Source organism: Erythrolamprus reginae, chromosome 10 (assembly GCF_031021105.1).
Source record: "Erythrolamprus reginae isolate rEryReg1 chromosome 10, rEryReg1.hap1, whole genome shotgun sequence".
Taxonomy (NCBI): domain Eukaryota; kingdom Metazoa; phylum Chordata; class Lepidosauria; order Squamata; family Dipsadidae; genus Erythrolamprus; species Erythrolamprus reginae.
In genome coordinates this window covers 4,125,298-4,140,116 of record NC_091959.1, presented here as the reverse complement: position 1 = coordinate 4,140,116, position 14,819 = coordinate 4,125,298, and the positions used below count along the sequence as shown (strand labels likewise).

General features: G+C 40.3%; 1 protein-coding gene across 1 annotated transcript; it reads left to right on the top strand.

Annotated features, from left to right (window-relative positions):
- The first annotated feature begins 2,617 nt into the window (after positions 1-2,617).
- On the top strand, positions 2,618-13,628 carry ZP3 (zona pellucida glycoprotein 3). The gene is made up of 9 exons (XM_070763558.1): positions 2,618-3,208; positions 5,883-6,001; positions 6,868-6,971; positions 9,157-9,334; positions 9,920-10,037; positions 10,545-10,636; positions 11,972-12,108; positions 13,048-13,167; positions 13,459-13,628. Exons 1-9 carry the CDS (start codon positions 2,816-2,818, stop codon positions 13,572-13,574), a joined length of 1,377 nt encoding a protein of 458 aa, XP_070619659.1. The 5' UTR covers positions 2,618-2,815; the 3' UTR covers positions 13,575-13,628.
- Positions 13,629-14,819: the final 1,191 nt, after the last annotated feature.

The window sequence follows — 14,819 nt, the reverse complement described above, 5'->3', positions numbered from 1 at the left end:
TGCTAAGTTTCAAGAGTCTTTACTTTCTGGAATAAGGAGGAGAGTCCGGACCTTACACTGAGAACCTCTTCAGTTGTAGTTGGGTGAATTTCAACTACTAGCAGCTGCAAAAAAAGAAAACCCAGACAGTGAGAAGAAAAGCTAGAAGTCATAGTTAGCAATAGTTGTTATGTCACGTTTCTTTCCAGTTTCTATGGCTTCCGATCCAGAAAATCTCATCATATAGTCTACACATAATTTGACGACAATATTAGAAGTTGCAAATGTAAAAACAGTCAAGGCACCTTCTTTCACCTATGGTGGTTATGTCCAGAGACAAGAAAATACTGGGGAAAAATAAATAATTGGTTGTGTCAAATAACAAATACAAAAATAGAATATTTTTTCTATTGGGTATTATGAGAGGTAACTATTCTAAAAATGTAAAATATTTAAGCTTGCATATTACAACAGCTGCAAGGATTGTATTTGCACAGAATTGGAAAAATTCGCAAATACCTGAAGACAATGAGATCACCAAGAAAATATACGACTATGCAGAGATGGACAGATTGACAATGGAACTGAATAATCGAAAAGAATCGGACTATTATGAAACCTGGACAAAATGGTACCAATGGACAAAAAAAAGAAAATTAAAAGAAGCATTGAAATAAAACATCAAGAAATCTAAAAGTAATTAGAAGACAATGTCGATAGGAATGTATATACGATGTAGATTTATCTGTAAATATGACTATGTACTTTAAAAAAAAGGAAAAAATTAATAAATATATATTTAAAAAAAGAAGAAGTTCCAATATAGTTATAATACTGGCAACTTCCTGTGCGAAATCCCAGACTAAGTTTGCTTATAATCAACCTCTTTCACCTCTCAAAACCAAGTTGGTCACTTCGAATCCTTAAGTATCACGCTGTTTTTGGAAGTCAGATAATCTTAAGAATTTAAGGTCCAGCTTCTATCTACAAAATAACATATTGAGAATGTGACGTTATTAAGAACAGATGTTTCAACAGACTCCTTTTCACACCATAAACACAAACCAATAAAGCTATGTTATCTTTTGAGTTTCTCTTCTCCATTTTCATTGAAACTTGGTCGTTAGGGCATGCATTTGGTATTCCTTTCCCCTAGCTCCAAATCCAATAGTATAAGGGCAGGCTAGATGGACCAGGAGGATTTTTTCTGCCATCAATCTTCTATGTTTCTATGTAATTTGAAAACATCTGGATTTCATCTCCCAGAATTCCCCAGCCCGGGGATGCTGGCTAGGGAATTCTGGCAGTTGAGGTCCAGACCTTTTCAAAGTGTCAAGTTTGAGAAACATTGCTTTAAAATGAGATCTGTTTTCCTTTCCTATAAATATCACATTGTTATTCAGTATATTTTGGACAAAACTCAAACAGGGATACTGCATCAAGCCATCATAGTTTATTTGTAGTTCTGTAGGGTGTGAACCCAGCTCAGAAGGTAGGGAATTTCTAATTCCCACAAGGATTAACTTTTCCAAACTCAGGAATGGCTGGGCTCACACATTTAGAAACATTTTTTTTAAACCCAAGAAAATCTGTTTGAATTTTGGAAAAAGGACCTCTACACTTCTATTACTACTATTCCCCCCCCCCCATCATTCCTATCACCCTTTTCCTCCCACTTAGGACTGTATGACTGTAACGTTGCTTGTATCCTTAAGATTTTTATTAATACTGTATTGTTTCTTCATTGCTTATTTGACCCCCTGTGACAATCATTAAGTGTTGTACCACATGATTCTTGACAAGTGTATATTTTCTTTTATGTACACTGAGAGCATCTGCACCAAAGACAAATTCCTTGTGTGTCCAATCACACTTGGCCAATAAAGAATTCTATTCTATTCTATTCTAGTCTAGTCTACTCTACTCTACTCTACTCTACTCTACTCTACTCTATCCAATCCCATCCCATATTTCTATTTTGTATTTTGTATTTTTGTATTTTTTATTTATTTATTCTTTGTCCAATATACAATACATATGGAAGAGAATAGACATTAAGTAATATATATATAACGATAGAGTAAAAAGTAGAGAAGTAGATGGGAGGGAGAGAATATATATGATATAAGAGATAAGGAGAGAATATATATGATATATATATAATATAGATACTGTAGATAGATAGATAGATAGATAGATAGATAGATAGATAGATAGATAGATAGATAGATAGATAGATAGATAGATAGATAAGGAGAGAATATATATGATATATGATATAAGGAAAGACAATTGGACAGGGGACAATAGGCACATCAGTGCACTTATATACGCCCCTTACTGACCTCTTAGGAACCTGGAGAGGTCAATAGTGGAGAGTCTAAGGGAGAAGTGTTGGGGGTTGGGAGTTGACACTATTGAGTCTCTCTTCTCCTCTCCTCTCCCCACTCTTCTCTTTTCTTCTTCTCTCCTCTCCTCTTCTGTATTTCTATTTTGTTATTCTATTCTATTCTTTGAGATGCTCCCATGTAACTTCAACCGGTTGATCATGGCCTCTTTGGCCCCTCTATGCGAATCTAAGCACTTTCAGAAAAGGGGCTGAAACTCTTAACCTACATTACATCCCCCTTCCCTCCCTCCAGCAGCAGAGGGCTTGCAGCTGTGGATACATCCAAACTCCTGTTTTCTTAGTTCTTTGCAGGATTTGCACTGGCCGAGGCGGAAGCTGATTATCTCAGCCAGGTGTGATAAGGCGGGGCCCCAAGGATAGGCAATAAAAAAAAGGAACCTGGCTAGAAGCTGGTCTTTTTTTCCAGCTTTCCTAGGACAGAACAGGATGGGACCTTTACAGCATCTGGCCATTGCCTTGGCTTGTTGGCTAGTGGGGGAAGTGGCCCCCTTGGCCCCCCAAGATTATTTCCGGGAGTTTTCTAACACTCCTGCTCCTGTGAGGCAGCTTTATCTACCTTCTGGGGTTGAGACTTATCCTTATGCTTGGGTAGACGCCTCCCAGGCCCGAGCTTTGTCCCTCCTGTCACCTGTGCTTGCCCAGTGTGGAGAAGCCCAGGTGGTGGTGACTGTGAAGAGAGACTTGTTTGGCACTGGGAGACCCGTCCGGGTGGAGGACCTGAGCTTGGGTCCAACTGGCTGCCAACCTTTGCCCTACAACCCTGAGGAGGACACGGTGATCTTCAACGTAGGCCTCCATGAGTGTGGGAGTGTCTTGCAGGTAAGGCTGGGAGCAGAGGTCCTTCAAACTCCAGTCCTTGGGTGCAGGTCCCTAGGTGTAGCCCTGACAGCCTGTTCTAGGGCAGGGGTAGGCAAAGTTGGCTCTTCTTCTAGGACTTGTAGACTTCAACTCCCAGAATTTCCTGAGCCAGTGGTGCTAGCTCAGGAATGCTGGGAGTTGAAGTCCACATGGCATAGAAGAGCCAACTTTGCCTGCCCCTGGTTCTAGGGCTGGGGTCTCAAACCTGGGCCACTTTAAGACTTGTGGACTTCAACTCCCAGAATTCCTCAGCCAGCAAAGCTCAACACCTCGCCTCGGTGAAGTTGGCTGAGGAATTCTGGGGGCTGAAGTCCACAAGTCTTAAAGTGGCCCAGGTTTGAGACCTCTGTTCTAGGGCAGTGTTTTCCCAACCTTGACAACTTGAAGTCCAGATATCTTCAAGTTCCCAAGGTTGGGAAACACTGTTCTAGAGTAATTCGAATTGGAATAGAGCTGGAAAGGGACCTTGGAGGTCTTCTAGTCCAGCCCCCAGCTTAATTTTCAGGACAATGAAATACCGGGCTTGTTGGCAAGAACTACCAATGCTTTTCTTTCCTAGCTGGTTATCCCCCCCCTTCCCCCCCCTACCTTTCTTCCCCTTTCAGTCCTCTCCCTTTCTCTTCTGAACTAATTTTAACTTAATGTATTAAATTTTAAAAGCCGCCCAACTCCTTTTGAACTACCCGGGTTATCTCTGGGAGTTGGTAGAAGAATGCAAATAAACCAGCATTCTTCTCACAAGTTACAAGTGGGAGGAAGAGGCTTTCTGAAAACGCAAAGCTGTAGAAAAGGCTTTTCGGTTCTTTATGTAAAAAAGGGGCTTGTTTTACATTTGTTTGGCTGTTACTGGCTAACTGCTTTAATTAAACACACACAAAAATCCCCACACCCAAGAACAAACTCAGACGAGACCTGGAGGGAGGTTTTCTGCTATTCTATGTTATTGCTAATCCAAGCTTTTGAAGAACCTGCCGGGGGTTTTTATATTTTGTTTTGTTTTGTTTTGTTTACTTTATTTTGTTTTATTTTGTTTTATTGTTTTATTTATTTTATTATTTTATTTTATTTTATTTCAAATTTATTTATCTATTTATCTATCTATCTATCATCTATCTATCTATCTATCTATCTATTTATTAGATTTGTATGCTGCCCCTCTCCGTAGACTGGGGCGGCTAACAACAGTAATAAACAGCATGTAACAAATCTAATGTTTAAAATAATTAAAAAACCTTTATTTTTCCCCCTCATGCCAAGAAATTCCTCTTTACAAGCACTAAATACACTTCTTAATTGCTGCCTCTTTGTATCTCATTTTAACAGCATTGTAATCTGTAACAACATTGCCGAAAAAGCACTAAATTGTTAATCTAAATGCACACAGCTTTTTCTCTGGCAATATTCCACTGCTAACCAGAGTTTACCAAACATTGGTTAGACCAGGGGTAGGCAAAGTTGACTCTTCTATGACTTGTGGACTTCAACTCCCAGAATTCCTGAACCATTCAGGCTAGCTCAGGAATTCTGGGAGTTGAAGTCCACATGTCATAGAAGAGCCAACTTTGCCTACCCCTGGGTAAGACCAATTCTGGAATACAGCTCACCTGTCTGGAACCCTCACTGCATATCAGAGGTTAATACAATCGAGAGAGTCTAGAAATATTTCAGGAGAAGAGTCCTTCACTCCTCCTCTCCCAACAAAATACTTAATGAATTCAATCTGTATAGTCTGGAGGACAGAAGGAAAAGGGGGGACATGATCGAAACATTTAAATATGTTAAAGGGTTAAATAAGATTCAGAAGGGAAGTGTTTTTAATAGGAAAGTGAAGACAAGAACAAGGGGACACAATCTGAAGTTAGTTGGGGGAAAGATCAAAAGCAACATGAGAAAATATTATTTTACTGAAAGAGTAGTAGATCCTTGGAACAAACTTCCAGCAGACGTGGTTGGTAAATCCACAGTAACTGAATTTAAACATGCTTGGGATAAACATACCGGTATATCCATGTAAGATAAAATACAGGAAATAGTATAAGGGCAGACTAGATGGACCATGAGGTCTTTTTCTGCCGTCAGTCTTCTATGTTTCTATGTTTCTATGTTTCTATGTTTCTATGTTTCTATGTTTCTATGTTTCTATGTTTCTATGTTTCTATGTTTCTATGTTTCTATGTTTCTATGTTTCTATGTTTCTATGTTTCTATGTTTCCATGTTTCTATGTTTCTATGTTTCTATGTTTCTATGTTTCTATGTTTCTATGTTTCTATGTTTCTATGTTTCTATGTTTCTATGTTTCTATGTTTCTATGTTTCTATGTTTGTTTCTATGTTTCTATGTTTCTATGTTTCTATGTTTGTTTCTATGTTTGTTTCTATGTTTGTTTCTATGTTTGTTTCTATGTGTGTTTCTGTGTTTCTGTGTTTCTGTGTTTCTGTGTTTCTGTGTTTCTGTGTTTCTGTGTTTCTGTGTTTCTGTGTTTCTGTGTTTCTATGTTTCTATGTTTCTATGTTTCTATTCTACCAGGCTTGGAATACTGGGATTAGACAATTTACAATCTGATTAAAAGGTAGTTCATAAAATCCTATAAAATCATGTTTGACAAATAAATAAATCTTTTCTTCCTTTCTCTAGATGACTCCAGAGTCACTAATCTACAGCATCAGCCTTCATTATAAGCCCACCCCTTCTTCCCACAGTGTGATCGTAAGAACCAGCCCGGTTGATGTACCCATTGAGTGCCACTACCCCAGGTAAGTTCAGTTTGTTGTGAGCCGCCCCGAGTCTGCGGAGAGGGGCGGCATAAAAATCTAAATAAACATAAACATAAACATAAACAAACATAATAAAAATGTGGGATGGGTTTGACTATTAGATCCAGAATTTGGTAAGTTTGAAGGGACCAAATCAATTGCTTGGTCAGGTGGAATCATTTATCCTCTGAGGTTGGTTATGTTTACAAAACAAGGAAGCTGAGAGGGCACCAAGGATTTCACAATTCAACCCTGTTAGAATGTCTAGGTCAGTGTTTCCCAACCTTGGCAACTTGAAGACATTTGGACTTCAAGTTGCCAAGGTTGGCAAACACTAGTCTAGGTAATAAACCTTCAACAAACTTTAAGTAGAGTTAATGTAGCAATGTGGATTAGCCAATAAATTAGACTTAGTACAAAATAGAACAATATTGTTATATACAAATAAACAAATAAACAATAGTAGTTACACAATATCATACACATATAATCCTAATAATGGTTTACAAAGCAGGTTAACACACACAGCAAAATATACACACATAGTATGGTATAAACTCTAGTCTAGTACAAACTCTCTCGAGGAACAGCAATGGCTCCCTCTTGTGGCCAACCAGCAAATGTCTCTTAAAGATACAGTTTTAAACTTACATTGTTAGCTTCTGTATTACAACACCCAGTTAGTATACTGTAATGTAGCTACTGTAGTTACATACAGTATACTAACATACCCCAAGCTATAAATATTCCCATTGGTATGTCAGGTCCTTAAGGGCTGAATGGTGTGTCTCTTTCTTCACCCAAGGCTGGATAAAAGTAAATGACTTGTTCTCTCTGGTAGACCTTACCTGTCTCTCTATTTTCAGGAAGAACAATGTAAGCAGTGGCGCAATCCAGCCAACGTGGATTCCATTCACGTCAACGATTTCTGCACAAGAAAAACTCCGCTTCTCTTTACATTTGATGAATGGTACTTCTTTTTATGCAGTTGCTAAGAGTTGGGAATGGTTTGATGGCCCATAATCACTTCCAGAAGCCCCTTCTTTCTTATGAGTTTTGTGAACATGAGGGTCCAAGGAGAGTAAACCTTAATTGTGCAAAAATAACTTTTTCTTTGCGTTGGCATTGGTGGAACTATTTTTTTAAAAAACTGTTGGTTAAATAATGTGATTCCACTTTTGCATTGCATTGTGTGTAAGGCTAGATAACGTTTGTCCAAATATTCATATGTGCATTTGTACACATGCCTTGCAAACGTTACAGAATTGTGCACGGGCTCCCTCAATACACAATTTTATTTATTTTATTTTATTTATTTATTGGATTTGTATGCCGCCCCTCTCCGTAGACTCGGGGCGGCTAACAACAATAATAAAAACAGCATGTAGATCCAATACTACAACAACTAAAAACCCCTTATTTTAAAACCAATCATACCTACAAGCAAACATACCATGCATAAATTGTAAAGGCCTAGGGCAGTGGTCCCCAACGTTTTTTCCACCAGGGACCAGTTTCAGCAAGACAATTTTTCTATGGCCCGGTGGGAGCGGAAAGGGGTGTGGTTGGGGGCGGGATTAAGCATGGGGGTGCTGGTCCTCCCCACCCCTCTTTACTGCCATCGCTCTATGGCTGGCAGAATCTGCCTCCCAAGCCCTCTTGCCCAGCGGGAGCTAAGCGCTGGAGAGAGGGGGTCAGGCTGGCCCTCCTGCCTCTCCCCAGCCAAAAACGCAAAAGCGCCCCGCGGCAGAAGCCAAAAGAGGCTTGAGCCTCTCGGTCCTTCCCGCCCCTCTGTCCCGTCCATCGTCCTGTGGCCGGCAGAACCTGCCTCCTGAGGCCTCTAGCCCAGCGGGAGGCGAAGCGCTGGAGGGAGGGGGTGGCGGCATGAGGGCCGGCAGCTGCTGACTCCACGGACCGGTGCAACATGCCCCGCGGCCCGGTACTGGTCCGCGGCCCGGTGGTTGGGGACCCCTGGCCTAGGGGGAAAGAGTATCTCAGTTCCCCCATGCCTGACGGCAGAGGTGGGTTTTAAGGAGCTTATGAAAGGCGAGGAGGGTGGGGGCAATTCTAATCTCCAGGGGGAGTTGGTTCCAGAATTTTGCACAGTTTCTGACCTTTACACCAGTGATTTTCAACCTTTTTTGAGCTGCGGCACATTTTTTTACATTTACGAAACCCTGGGGCACATTGAGCGGGGGGGGGGGCTAAAAAAAGTTTGGACAAAAAAATTCTCTCTCTCTTCCTCCCCTTCACTCTATTTCTTTCTCCCTCCCTCTTTCTCTCACTTCCTTCCTTTCTTTCTCTCTCCATCCCTCTTTCTTTCTCTTCCTTCCTCTTTTTTGCTCTTTCTCTCTCCCTCTCTCCCTCCCTCCCTTTTTCTCCTTCCATCCCTCTCTTTCTCTCTCTCTCTCTTGCTTTCTCTCTCTCTCTCGCTCTCTCTTGCTCTCTCTCTTTCTCTCTCTTGTTCTCTCTCTCTCTTTTGCTTTCTTTCTCTCTTGCTTTCTTTCTCTCTTTCTTTCTCTCTCTCTTGCTTTCTTTCTGAGCTTCGCGGCACACCTGACCATGTCTCGCGGCACACTAGTGTGCCACGGCACACTGGTTGAAAAACACTGCTTTAGACACTCTGGCAATGCCGCAAATATTTATTTATTTATTTATTGTATTTATGCAATTGTCAAATGATTACAGGATAGTAATTTGTACAAATAAAACATTAGATAAGTAATGATAAAAAGTAATGATAGAAGACAATAGAACAGTAGGAAAGGGACGGTAGGCACAATGGGGCGCTTATGCACGTCCCTTAAAGACCTCTTAGAAAGGGGGAGAGGTCAATTGTAGGTAATCTAAGGTTAAAAGTTTTGGGGTTAGTCCTTCAAATTCTGGGGGGGGGGAGGAATGCAGATATCAGTGTACCTTTTGGATTCTGCATATTTCAGAAGATCGCAGTGGATTCAGGTGAAGCACAAATTTTAAAAATGTTTTGACATGCCAATATAAGAATTAGGAGTGGGGGTTGCACATCAATTCACAGACATGGTACATGGGAAGAGGGGACCGGAGGACCGTTTGCCCAGATCTGAATTGAGTTCACTAGGTTGAAATTTGCATCCAAGAAACCCTTCCATGTTGGGTGTGATGGTTTTTGCTTTCAGAGGGCTGGGGCGGAGAAAGAGCATCCAACGGCTACCAGTTGGGAGAAGTCATGTACATTCAAGCTCAAGTCATCGCAGAAAACCATACGCCTCTCCGACTCTTTGTTGATAGTTGTGTAGCTACGTTGAGCCCAGAGGCAGATTCCAACCCCCGCTATCCCATCATCGACCACAAGGGGTAAGATTTCCCTCTGACTATTTATTTTATTTATTTATTCATTTGTCCCATACACAAATACATAGGAAGAAGAATAGACATGTGATAATATAAAAGGGGGTGAAAGTGAACTTAGAGGGGAGGAGGATATATGAAAGGAAGAGAATATATAAGATAGGTGAGAGAAAGGAAAGACAATTGGACAGGGGACGAAAGGCACTCCAGTGCACTTATGTACGCCCCTTACTGGCCTCTTAGGAACCTGGAGAGGTCAATCGTGGAGAGTCGAAGGGAGAAATGTTGGGGGTTAGGGGTTGACACAATTGAGTCCGGCAATGAGTTCCATGCTTTGATAACTCGATTGTTGAAATCATATTTTTTTACAGTCAAGTTTGGAGCGGATCGTATTAAGTTTGAATCTGTTGCGTGCTCTTGTGTTGTTGTGGTTGAAGCTGAAGTAGTCATTGACCGGTAGGACGTTGCAGCATATGTAGGGGTCAGCTAGGCCTGTTGTCTGACGATTGAACAAAGACACTAAAATGCACTAATGTAAACCAAGTGTGACCAAAGTTAGGAAGCGTTGTTGACAAATGTTGTGTCCTCTAGTTGCCTGGTAGACGGACGACAAGATTCCAGCTCAACCTTCATATCACCAAGGATCAGGGATGATTTACTCCAATTCACAGTAGATGTCTTCCGTTTTAGCGAAGATCCCCGAGATCTGGTAAGAGTTCTTCCAAAGCTCAGCTCCTAATGGCAATACAGTAGTACCTCTACCTAAGAACGCCTCTACCTACGAACTTTTCTGGATAAGAACCAGGTGTTCAAGATTTTTTTGCCTCTTCTCAAGAACCATTTTCCATTTACAAACCCGAGCCTCCAAAACTGTAACCGGAAAAGGCAGGGAGAAGCCTCCGTGGGGCCTCTAGGAATCTCCTGGGAGGAAACAGAGCCGGGAAAGGCAGGGAGAAGCCTCCGTGGGGCCTCTCTAGGAATCTCCTGGGAGGAAACAGGGCCTCCACCCTCCCTGTGGTTTCCCCAATTGCACGCATTATTTGCTTTTACATTGATTCCTATGGGAAAAATTGCTTCTTCTTACAAATTGCTTCTTCTTAAGAACCTGGTCACGGAACAAATTGAGTTCATAAGTAGAGGTACCCTTGTATTTTTGAAGTTTCACTCTTGGTCATGCTATAACTTAGGTTGAACCATCTTTTTACCTTATTGTTAGATCTACATCACTTGCCATTTGAAGGTGGCTTCAGCTACTCAAATTCTTGATTCTGAGAACAAAGCTTGTTCCTTCCATCCAGCTAGCAACAGGTAAGCAACTTGATATCCTTACAGGATCAGGTCACCGTGTTTAAGCCATGTATGACTATAGGAGGACATTAGCAGGCTTAACCAACAGAATTGTGAAAATGCAACTAGTTCCTTTGATGTAATGCATCTGTTTCTTTGGAGAAAAATGTTTTAGATTCATTTTATTTTGGAAGGCTTGGTGATTATCTTTTTTCTGAGCTACACCCCAATAGTTCGGACATCAGTATCTAACCTAACTGGCTATTGCGTATTTTTCTGATTCCAAGTCACTGTATAAGCAGTAAGAACCTTCTCAGCTGCATGCAGTAGATTGAAGAACCTAATTTTTTCCATATTTGAACAAGCATTCCATGATTGAGTATCCTGATAGAGGAATCTGTTAGAAATCTCAACTGCCTGCCCGATTTTTCTCATACCCCTTACCCTATTTAAATGGCTCATTCAAAATATTAACATTTGTTACAGAGGAATTAGCTCTGCTTAGTGCAAATACCATAAGAGTATTTTGCACAAACATAAAAGAGGTTTGCATAAACCACAATCTGCTGGGTTCATTCCCTACCTTAAGCAGAAACCAACCTGGGTTGCAACTTAACTAACTTGTTGGCCCAATTGATCTTAGGCTAAGCAGCTCAATAATTGAACCTAAGAAATCAATCAGTAATTTAGGACCTAGCCAGGTACCCATCCTTTGGTCTAATAAGAGGGGAAAGTATTAATCTTAAAACAAATAGTACTGTAATGCTGGAGTTAGAAAAACCCCCAGAATTTTACTTATTGGGTATCACTAACCAGAAATATAAGAAAGAAATTTTACATTTAGTTATACATATTTTGACAGCGGCCAGGATTGTATATGCGCAGAATTGGAAAGGGGAAAATATCCCCAAAGAAGAAGAGGTTATTAAGAAAATACTATACTGCGCTGAAATGGATAGGATGACAAGACGGTTAAAAGACCAAGAAGAATCAGAATTTTATATAGTATGGAATAAAGTGCATATATGGTTAAATAAGAAAAAATAAGAATATGAATTATACTATGTGTTGTATCTAGGTTATAAATGAAAGTTTTATTATATAAGACCAAACAGAATTTCTTCTTTTCATTTAAAGCTTTAAGTTGATTTAAAATATTAACAAGGTATTCTTTTCTGTATGGAAATTTAACTTCTGAATAAGCAGGGGTATTGCAACCCCAAATTTGTGTTGAATGTGTGTTTGTTTGTTTTGTCCTTTTACCAAAAATTTAATAAAGTTTATTAAAAAAAAAAATAAGAGGGGAAAGTATTTGATGAAGTCTCATATTGCCGCACCCTTATTTCTGCACCACAGTTGGGTTCCAGTTGAAGGCACCGCGGATATTTGCTCCTGCTGTGAAAGCCAGAATTGTTTTCGAGCTACGGGTCAAGGCAACAACCAGTGGGAAAGATGGGGAGGAAGATTAGGCAGAGATGTAGCTGCTAAATTGGGTATGTAATCCAGGTTTGGTAGAAGGAAAGAGGCATTCCTTTGAATTGTATTTAGAAGGAGCTGCTCTGTTTCCGTAAATATTAGATGAGGAACTATTGTTTTTCAGAAAATTCCTGGGTGGATCCCTGCAGTTTTCTTGGCAAGGTTTTTTGGGAAGTGGCTTATCATTGCCACTTGAGCAAGGATGAGATAAAGTGACTGTCTCTGCCTTCGGACAGTCTTCGGAGGGGGGCGGCATACAAATCTAATAAATTATTATTATTATCCTGCTGCGCCATGCTCCACTGGCTGCTAACCCACCATACAGAACAGGGGGAGGAATTGCAAGATGGAATCAGGGAGATGTTAGAATGAAGGGGAAACGAAACTACATAGAGCCACTGGCTGTTCCAAGGTCACACAATGGGTATGCAGCACCAACGAGACAGCAAAACAATTGGTTTGAAAACAATTGGACACCTAGAGATTACCTTATCAGGGAAGGATGCAGTGAAGGGCTACCCAAATTTTTACTACCACACTGTGGGCGTGGCTTATGCAGGACGCTCTGCATTTTCTTTCAACGTCTTTCAGTGCAAATTGGGTGCTCTGGGGTGGAGCTCCGTTTTCGCTACCCCACTGCGTTCCTCCCCATCTGGGAAGTAGCCCACCCCTGGAAGGATGGGATCAATGGAAAAGTTAACCCCATGCTTTGGGCGTGAAAAATTCACATCCGCCTTTGCTTCTCTATAACCACTTGGCTTTCGTAAAGTGTACTTTTCTTAACAATGGATTTGAGAGAGTTTCTTTTCTAACTGACCAATTGGGATGGGCCCAAAGTCACACAGCTAGCTTTGTACCCAAGTCACAATCTCCCAATTCCTAATCTGATGGTTTAACAACTACATCAAACTGGCACTCTCTACATGAATGTAAATGTGAATCTTGTTCTTGTGCAGATAAATCGGAGGCAGATGTTGACATGATGCTCGGTCCCATCCTCATTCTTGACTCTTACATGACTTCCAGAACTCTTCCTGACAATCCAAATAAGAAGTTGATCTTATCAGCAGGACATGGTACAGTATCATGTTGATTATAGAGTTTCTCACCCTTATCCTTTCAAAAATAATCTCATCCATTTATAAATCTGCAGGAAACTTTTGTTTAGACCTTTGGTGGGGGAGATTCTCAGATAGGAAATTTGGGATAAAAGTAACCTCAATTTGCTTGTCTTTAAGATCCACTCTTTAGATTTGTGGGAAAGGGAAACCGGAATGTTTACCTCTTCATTTCCTGCTATGTATGATATACTTTCAATTTTCAATGCAAAAGAGAATCCAATGCTGTTTTTTCCCCCTTCTTTTCAGGCTTCCAAATTCCTTGGATGCTGGTGGGGATCATCTTAATAGCCCTTACTACATGCTTGGCCCTGACCACTTTAGGAATCTTTTGTACTAGGAAAAGATCTTATAATTCTTCTTAAGATGTTATGCTATGTGGATAAATGTTGAAATAAATAAATCAAGGTGTAAAAAAAGACTTGGTTTTTTTTCCTCCCCTACACCTGGTTCAATAAACAAATGTATATAATGGTGATAGCATAGAAACATCTCAAAAGCGTCAAAACAAAAATGATTTGTGTCCTGCTAAGACTGCTCATTTCAAAAAATAATTTGAATTCCTTTAGATCTCACAATGCCACCACTTAACTCTGCTGTTAATTCAGTGGTTCTCAACCTTTCTAATGCTGTGACCCCTTATACAGTTCCTCCTTTTGTGGTGACCCCCAACCATAAGACTAGTGCCAATTCTCCCAACAGAGCTTTAAGATGATTGGCAGGAAGGGCAGAAGGCTTCAGTTGAGCCTTATGTACAAGTACTTAACAAGCTGTATTCACTTTTCAGATCTAAAAGATACTTTCTTGTAACTCATTCAGTCCTGTATGAGTCCTCATAAGATTGTGCTTCTAATGTTATGTTAGGACACGATTTACTTCAAAATAGTTTGATAAAGTCTCGCGTAGCTTCTGCTCCGGTAAACTCACACTGTTTTAAAGTTCACCCCTCAAAATATCAGTTTCTCTTATCATGCCAGGATTTTATACTTTTAAACTTTGATTGGCTAATTAGCTGCAGTGAAATCTGGGCAGCATGCCAGAGAATAAATATATACTGCTCAAAAAAATAAAGGGAACACTCAAATAACACATCCTATATCTGAATGAATGAAATATTCTCATTGAATATTTTGTTCTGTAGAAAGTTGAATGTGCACAACAGCATGTAAAATTGATTGTCAATCAGTGCTGCCTCCTAAGTGGACAGTTTGATTTACTTGGAGTTACATTATGTTAAGTGTTCCCTTTATTTTTTTGAGCAGTGTAAAAGCACAGCTTAAACAAATTAAATTGGTTCTGTTTTGCAGATGGGAAGGAGGAGCAGAGTGAAGAGCAAATTGGGCTTTGACTTGAACTTTCATATAATTTCACGAATGAGTTATTCCAAATCAAAACCCAAGATACGAAAAATTGAATAGCTGCTTTGTATCCCTATGGGCAGCCAGCCGAGCCTTCCCAAAGTTCTTTTGGTATACTGAATAATTGGTAACGGATAATGGAAAGGCTGAGATCTTGAAATGAGGACCGCAAAAGAGCTGATACACGCGCTAGCTCTTCAAATACTCCCACTCCCCATGATTAACAGAACACGTGTTGCCACAGCAACCAGC

Excerpts from the sequence above, each read along its gene's own strand:
- ZP3 (XM_070763558.1), top strand. The coding sequence starts at position 2,816 with ATGGGACCTTTACAGCATCTGGCCATTGCCTTGGCTTGTTGGCTAGTG. Across the intron at positions 10,038-10,544 it reads GCGAAGATCCCCGAGATCTG|ATCTACATCACTTGCCATTT; the intron begins GTAAGAGTTCTT and ends CCTTATTGTTAG. Across the intron at positions 12,109-13,047 it reads AGATGTAGCTGCTAAATTGG|ATAAATCGGAGGCAGATGTT; the intron begins GTATGTAATCCA and ends GTTCTTGTGCAG.